General features: G+C 39.9%; 2 protein-coding genes across 2 annotated transcripts in view; both read right to left on the bottom strand.

The window, feature by feature from the left end:
• The window catches only part of olfml2a (olfactomedin-like 2A), a 40,095-nt gene extending 28,662 nt beyond the window's left edge, over positions 1-11,433 (bottom strand). The window contains exon 1 of the mRNA XM_086032113.1: positions 11,247-11,433. Coding sequence (XP_085888239.1) covers positions 11,247-11,318 — 72 coding nt within the window. The 5' untranslated portion in view covers positions 11,319-11,433. The remainder of the gene's footprint in view (positions 1-11,246) is intronic.
• Positions 11,434-12,776: 1,343 nt separating this feature from the next.
• On the bottom strand, positions 12,777-17,152 carry LOC147147956 (uncharacterized). The gene is made up of 3 exons (XM_086031802.1): positions 16,982-17,152; positions 16,453-16,575; positions 12,777-16,357 (listed from the first exon to the last, which is right to left on the bottom strand). Exons 1-3 carry the CDS (start codon positions 17,040-17,042, stop codon positions 16,122-16,124), a joined length of 420 nt encoding a protein of 139 aa, XP_085887928.1. The 5' UTR covers positions 17,043-17,152; the 3' UTR covers positions 12,777-16,121.
• Between the last annotated feature and the right edge of the window lie 312 nt (positions 17,153-17,464).

The raw sequence follows: 17,464 nt of genomic DNA, 5'->3' as shown, positions 1-17,464 counted from the left end.
GAAGACAAAATGGCTGACCCCAGAGATGGCTAAAAACTAGTGGATTAACACTTATTCCACAGACGCAATATTTATCAGAATGCCCTGTTTCAACGAATGGCCTTGAACGGTAGGCTTAGCAGAGAAAGTGGTGGAGTGGGCCAATGATTGGTGGGGCTGAGGGCTCATTAGTGAAGGAATGCGGGCTGAGTGATGGGGGAAGGTGAGTAGCGGGGGTGACGTGCCTTCCACCCATTACTGCACGAATACTGAGGAGGAGGGGTATGTCTGAAGCAGAGCAGGGCTCCTGTGTGCCCAACCAGACCCAACCTGACCCATGTCAAGTGAAAACAGCAGGTTGACAAATGCTACAACCACATGAAAACACAGTGGATTAGCAGATTAAACTTCTTGAGCGGAGAAGAGCAGTGTTGCAGTTCCGCAAAGATCTTGGTGGCTTGCCCAATTTTATGGACTATTATTTATTGCAATATTCATAATATTTTCTAGCATAGCAGACAAAGGGGTGGACATGGACCATGCATCCACCAACTCTCAAAAAGTTTCGACTATCTCGAGCTTTACTTCTCACCCAGTGGTACCTAACACTGCTTTCAAAATCTTAGACCTTACCCGGGTCTCGGACCTACAAACATACAACTGTCCCCCCTTTCTGACAGAACTCAAGGACCACTGTATCTAAGGCAGTGGCAATACGGCTATTTGTTTTACTCATTTGCCATCTTGTGTATTTAATATTAGCGTTACGCAACGGAGACAACTTGGCTTCCGAGGAGCTGCCTGGGCGCTACCGCGGCCCGGGCCGCTTTGGACGGCTCGGTTGTTGGGGACCCCTGATCAAAGGGACTTTTACCTTTTTTTGCCGTCCTCAAAGAAATTTGACTCGCATTGTCCCATCCCGTTACTTTTTTTTTTTCTCAGTCAAGGTACTCTTTTGGAATGAAAATCCCTATTTCCATAGTTGTCTCGTGAAAACTTGGCTCTTCACTTAATCCTGAACAAAAGTGGCTAATTTCCAATAATTACAATTTAAATCATTGCTACTACTTGACAGCCTCAGTAGTAAAAGATCAAAACCACTTTGACTTAGGGCTGCTCGATTATAAAAAAAAATCTTAATCACGATTATTTTGGTAATAATTGAAATCACGATTATTCAAACGATCATTGATTTTTTGGGGGGGTACAACATAAGAAAATGTTTAAACGTAAAAAATATAAAGACAAATAAACACTATGTAAGCTCCTTTTGGAACAAACAACATTTATCAAATTAGTTATTATAAAATAAAAAAGGTGCAAATGTATACATTCAAGTATGATTTCCTTGTGTAAACAAATGTATATACAGTAAATGCATATTAATAATCGTTTTTTTACGTTTATGCCAATTTTGTTATCGTGGACTGTAATAATTGTAATTGCATTTCAATTAATTGCACAGCCCTACTTTGCCTGATGATTACTCGCAGGACATGGCCTGCTACAGAGTAAAATTGTGCTGAGATCTCAAATTGACCTCATTATATGTGACATACAAAGTAAGTTTACACCATATCCAGCCAACCAAACTAACATGTTTTAGTTCTGTCCCAGGTTCGCCGCATTCTGGTCAGAATGCTGAACACTGCATATGTTGCGGATGTCTCTCTGGCACTAGCTTGAAACAGACGACTTCTTGCGTACTGTATGAAACAGCAGGGTCACACTGTTAAATCAAGGTACTGCAGCCCCCGGATTACGGTTTCGTCAAGTGCTCTGAGAACCACATTGCCATCGCAGAGCCGGTGAATAGGATTTAGGATTTTCTAAAATCATGGAGGTGGCTCTTGTCTTGGTCACGCTGTTGGCCAGACGACTCATACTCTTAAATGGGAAACGTCCTCTATTTCCTTCTCACAGCTCGTGGGTCAAGGAGGCATTACTCTCCATTAAACATGAAAAGCTCCGAATTTGTTCAATGCATGCTTTTGAGTCTTTAACGTAGGCCTCTCGTGCGATCAAGGTCAAAAGAACAGGGCTCAACCCATGTCTGCACAATGGGAGGAAAAAAGCGGGCAAGCCGCAGAGAGCTCTATTAGATCATTTATGGCTAACAATATCCGACAGTAATGAAGTGAACCTCTAATTGTACTCGGGTTGCAAAAACACAACATGTGCTATACAATAGATGGCATTTAAAAGCTTTTGTTGCATTTCGAATTTCAATTGCCTGCCCCTATGTATGTATAGCCATGCTCATATAAACAAGCATGTCCCGCTTTTAGTGCTTTGCCAGCAAGTAATTAGCTACACACTTGATCGTCAGAAGACAAGCAGGCGGTGGTGTTGTTCTTTGACAAACCTCAAATACTTAGCTGTACGTTCCAGCTTTGTCTAAAGAATAGTGCTTTCTTATGACCACTTTTCCCGCAAACGTCACCATAAAATAAAATTGTACTCAGTATTTGGCATGTCCGGTCAACTTTGAAGCGCAGGACTTTAAAATCCACTTTCATGGACACTCAAAATTTCTCAAACAAACATTCCAACCCACATTTTCTTTGTGACGTTAAAAGTGCACATTGTGTCGCTGTGAAGATTGACCCTACAAAGTCATTTAATAAAGGATGCTGCGCGGAAGACTTTGTTCTTAGATGAACGGTAAGACATGGAGCTAATCCTCAAGTCATCAGCACTGGGATGTTAATTGGCTAAGCACAAAGTATATCAAGCCCTCACTGCTTTTGGGAGTACATATCTACATTCCTGCCGAGGCTCTTGTGTGTCTAGATACTCTGAAGTCTTTACTCATCACAGTACATTGTCATGTCAAACAATGAAGCACAAGTGAAGGCATTAAAATGACTTTCTTAAAGGTTATATAATCAGGTGACCTCGGCTATGAATGCAATGATAGCCAGTATTTCCATGAATAATTTAATAAAACAGGTATTTCAAATAAGTAACACTTAAAAAATGCGCCTAAAATGTTTAAAGGGGAAAACAACCCAAACACATTTTTTTCAAGAATATATTCCCGGCTGGCCCACTAGTTGAAACGAGGAATTCTGATTAATATTGCGTTAAGCAGAAAAATCCACCCCTTTTTAGCCATCTCAGGGGGTGGCCATTTTGTCACTTCTGTCAACTGAAAATGACATCACAACTGCTCAGGACTCAGCTAACGACCAATCATGGTTCAGATTCAGAAAACAGGTCAGCCGTGATTGGTCGTTACCTGAGCAGTTTTGATGTCATTTTCAGTCGACAGAAGTGACAAAATAGCCGCCCCCAGAGATGACTAAAAACGGGTGGATTAACTCTTATTCCACAAACGCAATATTGATCAGAATGCCTTGTTTCAACTAGTGGGCTTGCATAGAACATATTCTTAAAAAAAATGTTTGGGTTGACTCGAATCTAAGCGAATCGTTCCACATGAAAACATGAAACTCATTTCCTCACACCCTCTTGAACTCAACCGTACTATAAAGAACCAAATCGTAATCCCACAGATTCAACCCAAATCCAACCGTTCCACTTTAAAATAAACCATCCTTCAATAATTGTCTTTTATTGGAGAGATTATATATATATATATATATATATATATATATATATATATATATATATATATATATATATATATACATACATACATATACACACATATATATATATATACATATATATATATATATATATATATATATATATATATATATATATATATATATATATATATATATATATATATATATTAGGGATGTGACTAGTCGTTTATTAAACGTTTAGTATTTTACTAGTCGGTTAAACGCTGCATTAAGAATCACACACCTTGTTCCTCACGCCTCTGCCTCTGTCAACAAGCTGAGCACCAAGAGAGAGAATTGCTCCCCCCCCCAAACACACACACACACACATAGTAGTAGGGGGCGGGGACACTAAGTTTGAGGAAGAAAAGTACATTCTGAAGATGTTGAAGCTACCACGAAAAACAATGGCACCGTTTGGGAGTATTTTGATGCAGCAGATGACAACAAGGTCGTCTGTATGCTTTGTAAGCATAAACTCGCTTACAACCACTCTCCTGAAGCGACGAGAAACCACATCCAAATTAAATCTCGATGTGAACCTGCAGGTCGATGGCGGCGGGCCCAGTCAGACGAGCATGAGAGTGTTTTTTCCAGCCAGGCGCTGCGATGCTCACCGCACAGCAAAGATTACCCAAATAATTTGTAAAATTACGCGATATGCTGCCGCTTTCTTTTGTTGAGGGCAGACGGTTCGAAAAATTAATGCTGTATATTGAGTCTGAGTACATGGTGCCAAGTTGCAAAACAATAACGCCCCAACTCGAGAGTAGCCATAAACCAAGTGAAAGAGTAGATACTACGAGCATTTGAGCGTGTCAGCTATGTGGCCAATGCCTTAACTACAGACGGATGGACGTCCATAGCCACCGAATCTTACATGACTATAACGTGGACGACGTATGTGGACGAAGGACATCTCTGCAGCTGTGTGCGTCATGCGCCTTGGAGGAAAGACACACAGCTGAAAACTTGGCTGCTCTCCTGCGGAGTGTGATGGGTACATGGGCACTAGAAAATAAAGCCGTTGCCTGTGTGCATGATAATGCAGCCGACATATGGCGAATGATACCCTGCTGGACTGGTAGTCGGTACCATTACTCATTATTCATACCATTACTCGTCATTCATAATAAATGCCATTCATTGCATTGGCAAATGTATCAGAAATGTATTTCTCGTTCAATTGTTCACTTTTATTCAGTCAGTTGTTGTTACATCAATAGAATTTAAATGAACAAACTGTCCTTAATGTTTGGGCTAAAATAGCTCCTACTGTACATACACAAAACATTTGCATTTTAAACTTTGAATTCAATATGTATTCAATTTCAAGTTTTCTTGCATATAGACTAGTCGCAAATACAATTTTAAAATTCCCATCCCTAATATATATATATATATATATATATATATATATATATATAATTTACGGTACTGACAAGTTTATTCATATTGTAAAATGACAACAAGAATCACATTGGATGTTGCCCTCTCAACTGAGCCATACTATATCGACCCACTGAATCAAACCGAACAGAATCGTTCCACTTCAACATGTCCATGAGTCATATCACACCCCATGTATCGAGATACGCATCGAAACGTCTTTTGCTGGAGATATGCACACCCCTGACAGGAACGGGTTGCAGCAGAGCACAAATATTTGTTTCTATTATTGCATTACAATCAATGGAATGATCTGATTTGTATTCATTTCATGTGTGTTATACTTGTGTTGGCTTTCCCAAGAAGATACGAAAAATTACAACTGAGGTCAAAATTAACAGTCCGGTCTCGTCATCCATGCATAGTGGAAGCACTTGGCTATTTTGATGGTCTAACATTGACCCGATGTTTCACATGCATATGCTCATCTACATTCGCAAGCCGAGCCAGGTGGCTCTGTTCCAAGATCCACAGAGATGTTGCCTAGAAGACATTTCATGGGATTTTACATTTGAATGTAGAAGAAACAAAGGTATGTTTTCCTTACCCCTTTATTTCTGTCAAAGATATATGCATCTACAGAGGGAAAAAACATCTAAATCCAAGATCATACAAAGATGGGGAGGAGGAAATGCCAAGGAAATGCACACTGGTGGGAAAATGCAATTGATGAATGAGTCAGTAAACATTATACTTAGAATTATCTGTTTTTTGTAGGCAGATTTATGCTATTCAATCAATGAATGTAAGTGACGGAAAACAAATATATATGAGAAAAATGTGTGTGCCAAGACAAATTTGTCTCTTTTACACTGGCCATCTGACATTGTCACAGTTTTTCTCGGGCTCGCTGACCGGGTTGAAGTCGACCCTGAAATTCGCCAAATTGTGGAGCAAGCATCACCGGCAGAACACTGGCAAAAGACTGCCAGCCGCAACCGCCGTGTGCAGATTAACACCCGATCCTCGTCAAATTCTGCCTAAAACCGACCCGGGCCTACTGTTACAACAAGACGTGCCAATTTGCTGGAAATGAGTGTGAAAACCACTATTGTCTTCTGATGAAAGATAAATTAGGCTTTGTTTATTTCTTCTTTTCAACAATACTTCATATTGCTTACACTAAATCCAGCCCTGTATAGCGTCCCCAGTCAAATGATGGACCGCCCAAATGTTCATTCATATAAATTTGGGCATTGATCTAAAACAACAAAGAAAGGACTTCTAAAGTTCATTTAATGGCGCCAAGTATCTGCCAGTGTACCAAGCACTGGACACAGTACACTGAGCAACTGTCTCCTTTTTGTGGCCACTCACCCCTGACCTTGCACTGATTGTCTTTTGGTTTGTTTATGACCAAAACACGAAGCAGGTGCCCGCACTGTTTCCCACGCCACTTGATAGCGCCCTCCATGCTCCCCGAGTCTCTTCTAAAAAGGGCTTTGTTACTTGTTTTTGCCACTGGCTTCAGAAAATATGACTCTTTAGAGACACGCATTTTGGAGGCATTATAGCATCTTGTAAATCATATAACTAACTGCATTACATATCGTCGTAGTCCTGTGAAAAACACTTGAAGTGGAAGTCAACGCAAACATTTTTTTTTTCAAGAATATGTTCTATGCAAGCGCACTAGTTGAAACAGGGTATTCTGGGGGCGGCCATTTTGTCTTCTGTCGACTGAAAATGACATCACAACTGCTCACAATTACGGCTCAATTGTTGTGAGCAGTTGTGATGTCATTTTCAGTCGACAGAAGACAATATGGCCGCCCCCAGAGGTGGCTGAAAATTAGCGGATTAACACTTACTCCTCAAATGCAATATTTATCAGAATACCCTGTTTCAACTAGTGGGCCTGCTGGGAAGATATTCTTGAAAAAAATGTTTGGGTTGACTTCCGCTTTAAGTCGATTTTAAAAATGTTTACGTGAATGGGGTTTCCGCATTACAGACATCGCATTAACGTGAAAATTACTCAAAAAATTAAAATGTGGACATACGTGCTTTCACAGGACGGCGACGATATGAATCCTTGCATCAAACCATTTTCAATACACTAGTCCTTGTTTGGATTAAATTATTATTGTTTTATTATGGCATTTTCAAAGTGTTTTGACAACTTGCCAGCTGATCTACAACCACGATACCGGCAGAATGTTACTCTGTATGGAGGAATCGACCCATACACGATCGTCAGAGGAGTGTGTCTTATCCCGACATTGCTTACTACCTGGTGTGGACGACATGATTTGATTGTTGGTGGAGATGTCACTATGGCGTGCTGTGTTGGTCATCAGAGTCAGTCCACCAATTTGAAGAGCAAACACACGTTTTGTGCGTTTGACACCATGCGGTTTTCCCACGTGATCAGTGTACATTTGAGAACATGGGCAACCACACATTACTCTGTGCAGTCTGTAATCTAAACCAGAGATTTCCTTAGCAAGTGAAATTTAACTACTTTATAGCTCCCTAACCACAGACATCAAACATATCCATAATTGAGTCTTTTTTTTTTTTTGCACCAGAATGTGGACTGTGCTGTGCAAAACAGGTGCTCTTGATTTTTTCTGTCCTCCAGCTGTTCCTCTTTTTCCCCACATCATTCAGTCCGTCTCTTTCAGTTCAGTTGATGCAAAACATACAGAGCATCCTCTTCTCGTCAGCTTGTCGAGCTCAGGTCAAAATGTTCTCTGATCGCATCTACACTTTAGGTCTTAATGCCAAAAACCAATTTAGTTCCGATGGCAAATTTTTTGATTGTCTATTTGCCAAACAGTACTCAGTCTGCTCAGGGAGGGCAGAATACTTATGTTATGTTATGTTATGTTATGTTATGTTATGTTATGTTATGTTATGTTATGTTATGTTATGTTATAAAACGTACTCTTTGGAACATTTGAAGTCCTTAAAGTTGAGCTTTGAGATTGGAATTTTATTGATATATACTTTGTTTTTTCCATTATGGGTACATTCCACATTTTGAATGTGTCGATCAAATTATGTGTACTAGAGAAGCAAAACTAAATGTTTTGAAGGTTAAATAAAAACAAAATGAAAAACCAATACAAGTGTTTAGTTTAGTTTTATTTAGCACAGTGCTTTCCCCTAAGTTTACTCATATGATTTCACTCTCTTCCACATAAAAAAAAGGCTTAGTGCCCAAGAAAATTGAAATGTGTTTTTATATGTATTTATAGGTAGTGTTTCATAGTATTAGTGCAACTCAGCATAGTGTATACATTTGAGTACAATTTTAAAATGCACTAAACATTTACAGCTAAAAAAAAAAAAAAAAAAAAAATTCAGGCCACAGTATCGCCTTCAAGTTAAATTATTCCATCATTTATGTCAGGAATGTTGGTATAATCTGCAAAGTTTAATACAAGCTAAATGTACTTTCATCTTAAATGTCTTTATTATTTTTTAGTGCATACCTTAAGTAATTCTAGCTGTAAGATACAGATGGTCATAAAAGAGCCTGGTGCGATTATGCCGCAATTTACATATTACTCGATAAATCGACTAGCAAAATAATAGTTTGTGGCAGCCCTACTTGACACACTTGCACCAAACATCACTGCGTATTGCGTTTGTGGATGGCTCCGGCACCATACTAGTGCACAGAGACAAGTATGGTAGCGATTTAAAAAAACAAAAACAACATGAATCAAATAAATAATTGGGAACTGAAAACCGAGAGGAAACCACAGGACTTTTCAGATTTTTGGGGTGGTGAATAAATAAATCCAGCCCTGCACGGGCACTGTCTGAATCTAATCTCCATATTCACAAACAAAACAATTGCAGTCTATATTTAGCTGCCCATTTTTAAAGCACTAATGTGACATACAGTGGTGCCTTGAAATATGTGTGACCCAACTTCCGAGTTTATGTTTCGGCATTTTGTTTTTCTTTTGAGCTAAATTTTTTGATGTGACTGCTCCATAAACAAGCAGTAGTTTGGCAGATTGTGAAAAATTCTTCAAACAAGAGGCTTTAAGCTGTTAATTACCACTTCCAGTTGAAGTTTACTGTCAAACTAAACATTAAACAAAGATAATTATATATTGCAAACCGCAAAACTTTGCCTTAGGAAAGCATGCTATCTTAATGCTAACACAATGCAAAACAGCGCTATGTGGTGTTATTTTAATTCTATAATGAAAGAATATTTGAACACAAATGGTGCAGTAACACATATAGACAGGCAAATTAATAATACTCACGGGTATACATTCTTTATCCTCTGCAAAAAACAACTATCATTCGTTACTGCTGATTACTGAGTCATTTAGTTTTGTTTGTCTGCATGATTGTATTTTGTATTATACTCTTGTTTGGTGGCCAAGTTATGCACACCAGAAGGAGCCACAGTTAATTTATTGTGATGCACAAACTGCTTAATTATTTACATTTTATTCAATTATTTATAATGTTTTTAAAATGTTTTTTAAAAAATAGTATTTTATAGAGTGCTATGTTCCCGAAATATGGTTTGAGATAAAAGTGCTTTGAGTTCTGAGCGTAGTCATAGAACAATTTAAACTTGTATTTCAAGTCACCACTGTGGTAGTCAGCGGGGTTACACTCATCGAGAAAAGTGGGAGTCGCAACCCCTGCCATTTATAGTACAAAAAAATGTCCAAAGCTACAACACGCTGTCAAGCATCATTGCCCGTGTCTGCAAGGTCTGAGCCTGAGTCTCCCATTCATTCACAAAAGCAATATTAAGGTGTTGATAGACGATGTATTCTGTTTTATTGTAAGCATTTTTACGTTTCCAAAAGGTGCTGATGGAGTTGAAGTCCAGTTTTATTATATATTATTATTTATATTTATTATGCAACATTCAATCCCTTCGAACAACATTGTTCCTTTTGAGGGTTGTATTTATGCACAATGTTGAAAAAACAAGGAAAATCAGAAAAGGATACCATTGGCTGAAGCTTTGGATTTAGGTTAAGCAATTCTGCCCAACAAGCACACTGAAGTGAATGACTATGGTACAACAGTTTATTGGAGCTTCTATTGTAACTCAAATTACTTCCCTAATTTGGGCTGATCCTTCCACATGCTGTAACCTATGACTTTCTATATGGCAGCTTTACTATTCAATGACCTCCCCCTTTTTGATTGTATCCAGAGCAGACATTTGTTAGACATTCATGCACCATACTTGGACATAGTTGAGAGATTCTGTGCTGTTCTCTCAGGGTATGGAGTACAGCGTGCACAACTTTGGCTACGTACAGATGTGTGGTCTATTACAGTCAGACAGTTAACTGTTTTGTATTACTTATCTTGAGAAAAACTGCAACATCTTTGGCTCAGCTGTCCAAGGCTGGCAACCTTCTAATCTGTACTGCAGCTGTGGACTGCTTTTATTTAGATGTAATGTAATGTGTTTTTTTTTTTTGGGGGGGGGGGGGGGGGGGGTTGCTGAACTGCACTTCTGTACAGGTAGCATTAATCTACATTACATTATAAACTACATGACAGCATCAAACAAACATTAGCATAGAAAAAGACGTAATATACTAACCAAATGCCTCTGCGAGGCTGTGTTTATGCTGATACGTTTGGAATTGAGTTTTCCTTTTAAAAAATGATGTCACAATTTTGGCTGTGTCTGCTGCGGAAGCATGCAGTGCTTGGTTTTCATACCTAATGCTGTTGCTAGACTATTTGCAATCAATAAACATTTTGTTTTGTTTGTCTTTCATTAACTTTACTTAAATTTTGGATTTAAAAAAATGAAAGTGTACATAGTGTACAAAGGGCTAAAATTCGTTGTCTCCCATTGTGTGTCTCGAGTTTGGATGGACTTGGAGATTAAATGGTTATTGGAGCTCAGCAGCTGTCTAAACAAGGTCAGACAGATATTGCTTTCCCAGCAAGTGCCGTCCTTCAGAAATGCCATCACTCCAGCGGCATCAGGACCTCACGTTCGACCTACTGATACTTATGTTCCAAGATCCCTTTCAGAGGATTTCCTCAAATAATAAACCACAGGAGAAACGTCTGCAGAAACACTGTGGATGCCCCCAATGAATTAATATATGTAACTTGATGCAGGTAAAAACAAACAAACAAACAAAAACAGAATCGAGTGTCAGTCGAAACGAGACTTTGGGAAGATTAAATGAATAAATCAAAGACCAGCTGCGATGTGTGCGGAGTTTCTTTGTCAGAGATTTGCATTTTATCTCCACTTACCTTGCTTTGTGAAGCCGCATCCTTACACAGGACCAGCAGACATGCAAACAAATTCGTGTATCTCCACATCATTTCTTTCGTGAACGCTCATACGCAATACAGCCCGCTGGTTACTGCATTCAGACTTGAAGTAGCCATAAAAGTGAATGGCCCCTAATTCAGCTCCATTTCACACAGGAGGATCATACAGTGAGTGACCGTGTGTATGCATCGAGGTTGGCATCCGCTGTCCTCCTCTTGGGAGGGGCTTACATTACATTTTTGTCTCCTGTCTGAACAAAGCCAAAGCTCCATCCTACTAGCTTATTATAACAGCAAAGACATTACTATTGTTAGTACTTTACTATACTACTACTAGTATCTTACAGACAACACCTATAACAATCGCATTAAATGTTTTATCATCATAATCGTCATCATTCATTTAAAAGGTGAAAATGTCATAATCCTCGTTGCACATTCGACAAAGTTCCAAAGTTAAGCTGCATGAAAAAAAAAGCGTGAATTTGTATAGTAAATCTATCACGTCAAGTGGATATTTGAAATGATAATTGTAATGGTAAATGACATTATCGCCATCATGTGGTTACTCGTTAAATTGCACCTCCAGAGCCAGATAAAGGATGTGGCCGAATGGCTTGCAAGCAGCGCTCCATCCACCCATCTATTCAGAAATTCGGGGCGTCTGAACTGTAAGGCAGATGTGCTCATCATTAGATCACATGCTGCCCACGTAAAGCTCCGACAGATTCAATTTGTGGTCAAATTAACAAGACATCTTACTTCCTGAAAAAGATGCACTTACTCACCAAACATGCACCTGGGAGATTTGTTCAAATGGGAAACAGAAGAAGTCCTTTTAATTTGTTTAATGTAATAATGCTAATCATTGTCTCCAAAGGCAAATTATATTTCCTCTCTGCTGCCTATTATTTGCTAAATGCATTAAATTACAAGAACCAATTCACACACACTCGCGCCTGCGCGGTATACTCTCTAATACTGGCTAATACTGTATGCTGATTAAAAGGTTTTCTCTGATCTGATGTGCTCTGATTTCGTTCAGTGCTATTGTTCAGGACATATATTACACCACTCTGCAGTGGTCAGCTATGGTACAACTATAAGTAGTCGAGTTGACAGAGGCTAAAAGGATGCATTGAGGCTCCTTCTTCGAGTACCAAGGTGTCACAATGCTAGTCAATTATTTGTGGTTAAAAGAATACCAACATTTGATACACTACTACGACAGCTGATTTATCATCATCTGTCGCCTAGACAAGTCAGAACCATAACAGAAGCCCCAGTCAGCCCAGTGAAAATTGGTTAAAGGTTTATTTCAAACGTGGGTTACACTATTGGCGCTCGCGATGGCCATTTTATTTTCTTCTCTACGCATGCGTGGGTGGAGGAATCGTGGCTTGGGAGCTTGCATGACATCATTTTAATTTGCATGTTGTGATTCATTGCATCACAAAAGTGATTCGTATGCTCAGCAGGCAATTCGTGCGTAGTAAAGATTCGTAGTCATGGAAGCTAGAGTTGTATTGACAAAACAATGCACTCACAGACTTTTGATTTGTACTGACAAGAAAACATTTCACACCCGCAATTTTGATTCGTATTCACAGGAAAAGAATTTCAAACCCTCACAATTTTGATTCATACTCATGAGAAAAAAAAAGAAAAAAAGAATCAAACCCTCACTATTTTTATTCATACACAAGAAAAACAATTCAAACCCTCACAGTTTTGATTTGTACTCACATGAAAAAAAAATCAAACCTTCACAATTCACAAAAAAAAAACAAAAAACAATTTTAACCCTCACAATTTGGATTTCTACCCACAGGGAAATAATTCAAACAAATTATTACTGTTACGGATACGAATCGTTAATCATGCATGTCTTTTTGACAGCTATCTTGCAATTAACAGCCTAACTACATTCATTTAAAATGATCCAAATTCTTGGAATTCGCACATTTGCAAACATTTGCTTTTATTTTGGAAAGAGTGAAGTGTGGTTGGCTGGCGACCAGTTCAGGGTGTACCCCACAACGACAGTGAAAATAAGCGGTTCAAACATTTTTGCATTTTTTTGACATGTCACAGACCTGTGCATTTTCTGCACTGACAATTTGAAAGAATATCCTGTTTCGGAAGAAAATGATTGGAAATTAAACCCTTAATTATTCATCGTTATAGTTGCAGCTCTAATTCAGTCCCAGATAGCAGTCAGTTATGGGCCAATTCCGGTTGTTTTCAGCCAGTGTCGGCTGACAACCGGACACATGAACTGTGTATGCGCCAGACCCGGTCCGGACGAGGATGCCTCATGCTAATAATCCTCTAGTGAAGGTGTACTGGGCCAATGATTTTTATACAGTCCATGGACCATTACCGCGATGTTACTTTTCGTTTCTGAGTTTGCAATACACAATAGGGGTGGGCGGATCGATCCAAGTTTTGATATTATCAATCAGGGGCGGAGCCATATTAAAAATGGCTTAATTGTGGTTGTCTACGGAATATCCGAACTTCATATTTTCTTATCTCATCTTTTCTACTGTTAAAAGGTTTGTGCGTTGTATTGTTTACACTTGGCACTACTGACTTTATTTTCAAAACATTGTGCAATGGGAGGTATTTTAATTGTCATGTTGACATTGTTATATTTGTATTTTGGTTACATTGCTGCTTTTTTTGGTTAGACTCTTGACTTTTGTTCTGAAACAGTTGTTGTAGTAGAAGTATTTTATTTTTTTTATACTGTTAAAGTTTGCATTGTAGGGATTTGATAAAAGATAAAACATTGTTTTATTGCCTAAAATCTTTGTGCTATGTTTATCATAATTATAATAAACTAACTCAAGGGGGATTCATACCTGTCAACCCTGGGCTGTGCTGAATTTTACAAAAGTTGTAATTTGTCCGTACATTTCTGTATATAATCTTACACAGTATTTATCGCTCAGTTGGAGAGGTGGGGGAAACGGAACGGACATTTCTATATAGAATCTTACACCGTGTTTATCACTCAACGGGGGTGGGGCGGGGGGTTTTCGTCAGCTGAAGTTTGCATTGGGAATCGCTAACGGACACTCCGGATTAGAGCCGAATTGGGCAAGACGAGATCGGTCTAACAGAAAACGAGTTTTTAATTTTTTTTTTCCGTACAAAAATTATTATACGGCGTACACAATTTGAAATGATCAAAAAACGTACAAAATACGGGGGAAAAGTATAAGTTGACAGGTATAGGGATCACTACATTTCCAAGCAAAAAGTATTGGTATCGTATCGGTATCGGCCGACACTACCCTGTATTTACTTGGTATCTAATCTACACCAAAATTCCCAGTATCGCCCACCCCTAATGGCTAACTGGTCACGAACATATGGACCGGTGTGATCGGCCTCCGCGCGTGACGTCACGCCCTATAACGTATTTCTACATTATATAATTCATTGCCACAACGTTTGTTACCTATAGCTGTTGTATTTTTATATTCTGTGTTACTAAATTTAAAAAAAATACAAAATTGCTTCATGCCACATTGGCGAGGCAGATCCTGCGTCACTTCCGCTTATACCCCGTGAAGAAGCCGCTACCTGTTTAATGAAATGTTTGCGTTTCTTCTGCCGAACTGTTGACTCAGGCTGCAAGATTCTATGTATATAATGTAAAGTATTTAAGAAAACGTGTTTTCCCTCCGAATAACCATGAACGACAATCAGATTCCCAAAGCCACGAATTGACGTGACGTCATCAGTGGGCACTGAGGCCACCCAAGGACGATACTCGAAAAAAAAAAAGAAGAAAAAAACGATCTTCGTAAAACTGACACTCCTGGAAAATGGCATTTACCCACAACTTTAGTCCACATGGTTCCATCCTATGAAACAACAAAACAATAATAATACATTTAAAAAACTGGTGGTATGACAAGGGAATAATATTTGTAGCTGACCTTATGGATAATTCTGGATCAATTATGCCACTTGACTCTTAATGTAAAGTATGGAATACAATGTTCTTATAGAGAATACAGAAATATATGCCATGCTATTCCAGCCACCTTACCTCAACAACTTAAAAACACCCTTCCATATTCAGACGTGAAGATAACTTTACCAGAAATTCGAATTGGCCCTGATAGAATTGGAGATAAAAATTCAAACTAGATTCAAAGAAATCTTATTTATTGATCTAGTAAAAGCTACAAACATAAGAACCAGCGAAATAAATTTAAGAATTTCATTTAAACATGTAAAAATAATTATACTAGGTAAATACCATATTCACTCCAGCAAATGGAGAAATAAGTTCCCGTCACTAAAATGTTTCCAAAATTAGTTAAACAGATATTTCCAATCTTTAATCTTAATGGTAGAAAGAAGTGAAAGGGTAAATGGTTTGGTGGAGACTCCAAAACAATATAAATGTGAAGAGTCTCAATGATTGTTACCTTCAATTATGATTTACTTTATTTTTTGTTTTTAAACACTTAAAACAACTTTTTGTAAAAGACATTTTTGAAAAGGCCTTGCAAATAAAATCAGTTTTTGATATTAAGCACGGTTTCCAAATAGGCGAAAGACATCTGAAGCGAGTGCGAAACAATAGAGGACATTTCTTGACGGCGAGGAGCGTTCCAAGTCCTCCTCCATTATTCTCTGACGTACTGTCGTCTCTTAAACAGCTGCGATATTAGAGGCTAGGCTAGCTGCCAAACTGGCCCGGAAGTACATAAACACGCATTTAAAACAAAATGGATTCCCTCGCAAAAAACTTTGCGTTATCTCACAGTTTTTGCGAGGGTACGCAAAGTTGATTTTTTTTCCTGGATCTGAAAAAGCGGCACGCAATTGTCATGCCAAGAGCGGCACAAAGGTGGCGGCGCCGGGCAGCACTAGCTGGAGCAACACGCTGCCGCCGCGAGGCCGAAGAGCCGCCACCGCCGCCGCCTTGGGGCCGGAGCCCGGCACTTCGGAGGACTTTTTGCCTTTGTTACACAATGCAGTCTCACAGCATGTTGTGCCAGGGGTTGAGCTGCTACACTCTCCCTCCGCTTTACAGCCCAAGGTGGTCACCGTGTTGTTGGCGTCTGCAAGGCGTCATAAAAAAAAACAAGCACTTGAAGGCGCTGTCCCGCCGCGTGATCTCCCTCAGGCACTCGGCATTGTGTTACGCCAAACTTACCCGTGACTGTGAGGCATCGGTTCTTTCCCATCTCGCAGGGGGCTTTGGCGCAGCTGGCGAGCTCGCCAAGACAACTCTGGCATTCTGTCTCACCAGTACACTGGTAGCATTGCAGTTCAGTTGCTGAGAAAAGACACAAAATGGCGCCGATTGGATCGCTTGAGCGGCGGTTGACAGCACTCGGGTGGTCTTTGCGGGGCGGGCAGACTGCAGCGGTTGGACGAACTCAACCATTGACGTCAAAAGAGCAATTTGGCGCGACTTTGATGAATCGACTTTGAAAATGGGACAAACTTAACTTGACTATGGCTATGGCATAGCTGGGACTATGGCACTCATTATTTCAACTCGTCTTTTTCAAAGTGAGGGCGAAGGCTGTGGATTTTCGACAACCAACGCTGAAAGGGACTCAACCGCTTCCTTTGTGAACACTCGGTTTTACTGCATGAAAATAAATCATTCATGTTAGCTATAATGCTAGCTATGATGTGCCGTTGCCCGGCGACAAGTGTGTACGTGCGTGCATTACCCGGCGAGTGGGTGATCGTGTGTAGGAGGAGCAGGGGGACCAAGCGAAGGTGGCTCTTCATCGTGGCCTGCTGCGCCAGAAGAATGGCGATCAATCGGGTGTCTTCTGGGCTGTGACTTGTACGGGAGCGTCCGTGACTGACTGACTCGCCTCTCCTCCTTTTTGACCTCTCTGGTCCGACGTCGTCATAGAGCCCTTGTGAGGTGCATCAAAGAGCCGCACCGGTCAGAAAGCATCAAAGGCCCTCTGACGTCAGCGAGAGGCTGCCCCGTAAACAACACAGCGAAGTCACGAGAGGCAAGGCTCGCTTGCGCAACACCGGCCCCGAGAGAGTCCGCGGCTGGGCCGATTTCTCCCCCTCGGCTGGACTCCATGACGACCGTCGGGCCCGACCGATGACCAACTACATTGACTCGGCCAGCCCACTCTTGCAATCTTGCGTCAGCCTGCTCGCCTTGTCTTTGTCCCAAACGTCAAACCGGA

Source organism: Filicampus tigris, chromosome 5, assembly GCF_054856515.1.
Source record: "Filicampus tigris isolate MCC_2025a chromosome 5, RoL_Ftig_1.0, whole genome shotgun sequence".
In the NCBI taxonomy this organism is placed as follows: Eukaryota; Metazoa; Chordata; class Actinopteri; order Syngnathiformes; family Syngnathidae; genus Filicampus; species Filicampus tigris.
The sequence above is the reverse complement of the archived record's forward strand: the minus strand, read 5'-3'. Positions and strand labels throughout refer to the sequence as shown.

Bases quoted from the DNA above. Each gene is read 5' to 3' on its own strand.
- LOC147147956 (XM_086031802.1), bottom strand. From the start codon at position 17,042: ATGAAGAGCCACCTTCGCTTGGTCCCCCTGCTCCTCCTACACACGATC. The intron at 16,576-16,981 runs GTAATGCACGCA...GTCTTTTCTCAG, and splicing joins CACGATCACCCACTCGCCGG to CAACTGAACTGCAATGCTAC. The intron at 16,358-16,452 runs GTAAGTTTGGCG...GACGCCTTGCAG, and splicing joins CCGATGCCTCACAGTCACGG to ACGCCAACAACACGGTGACC.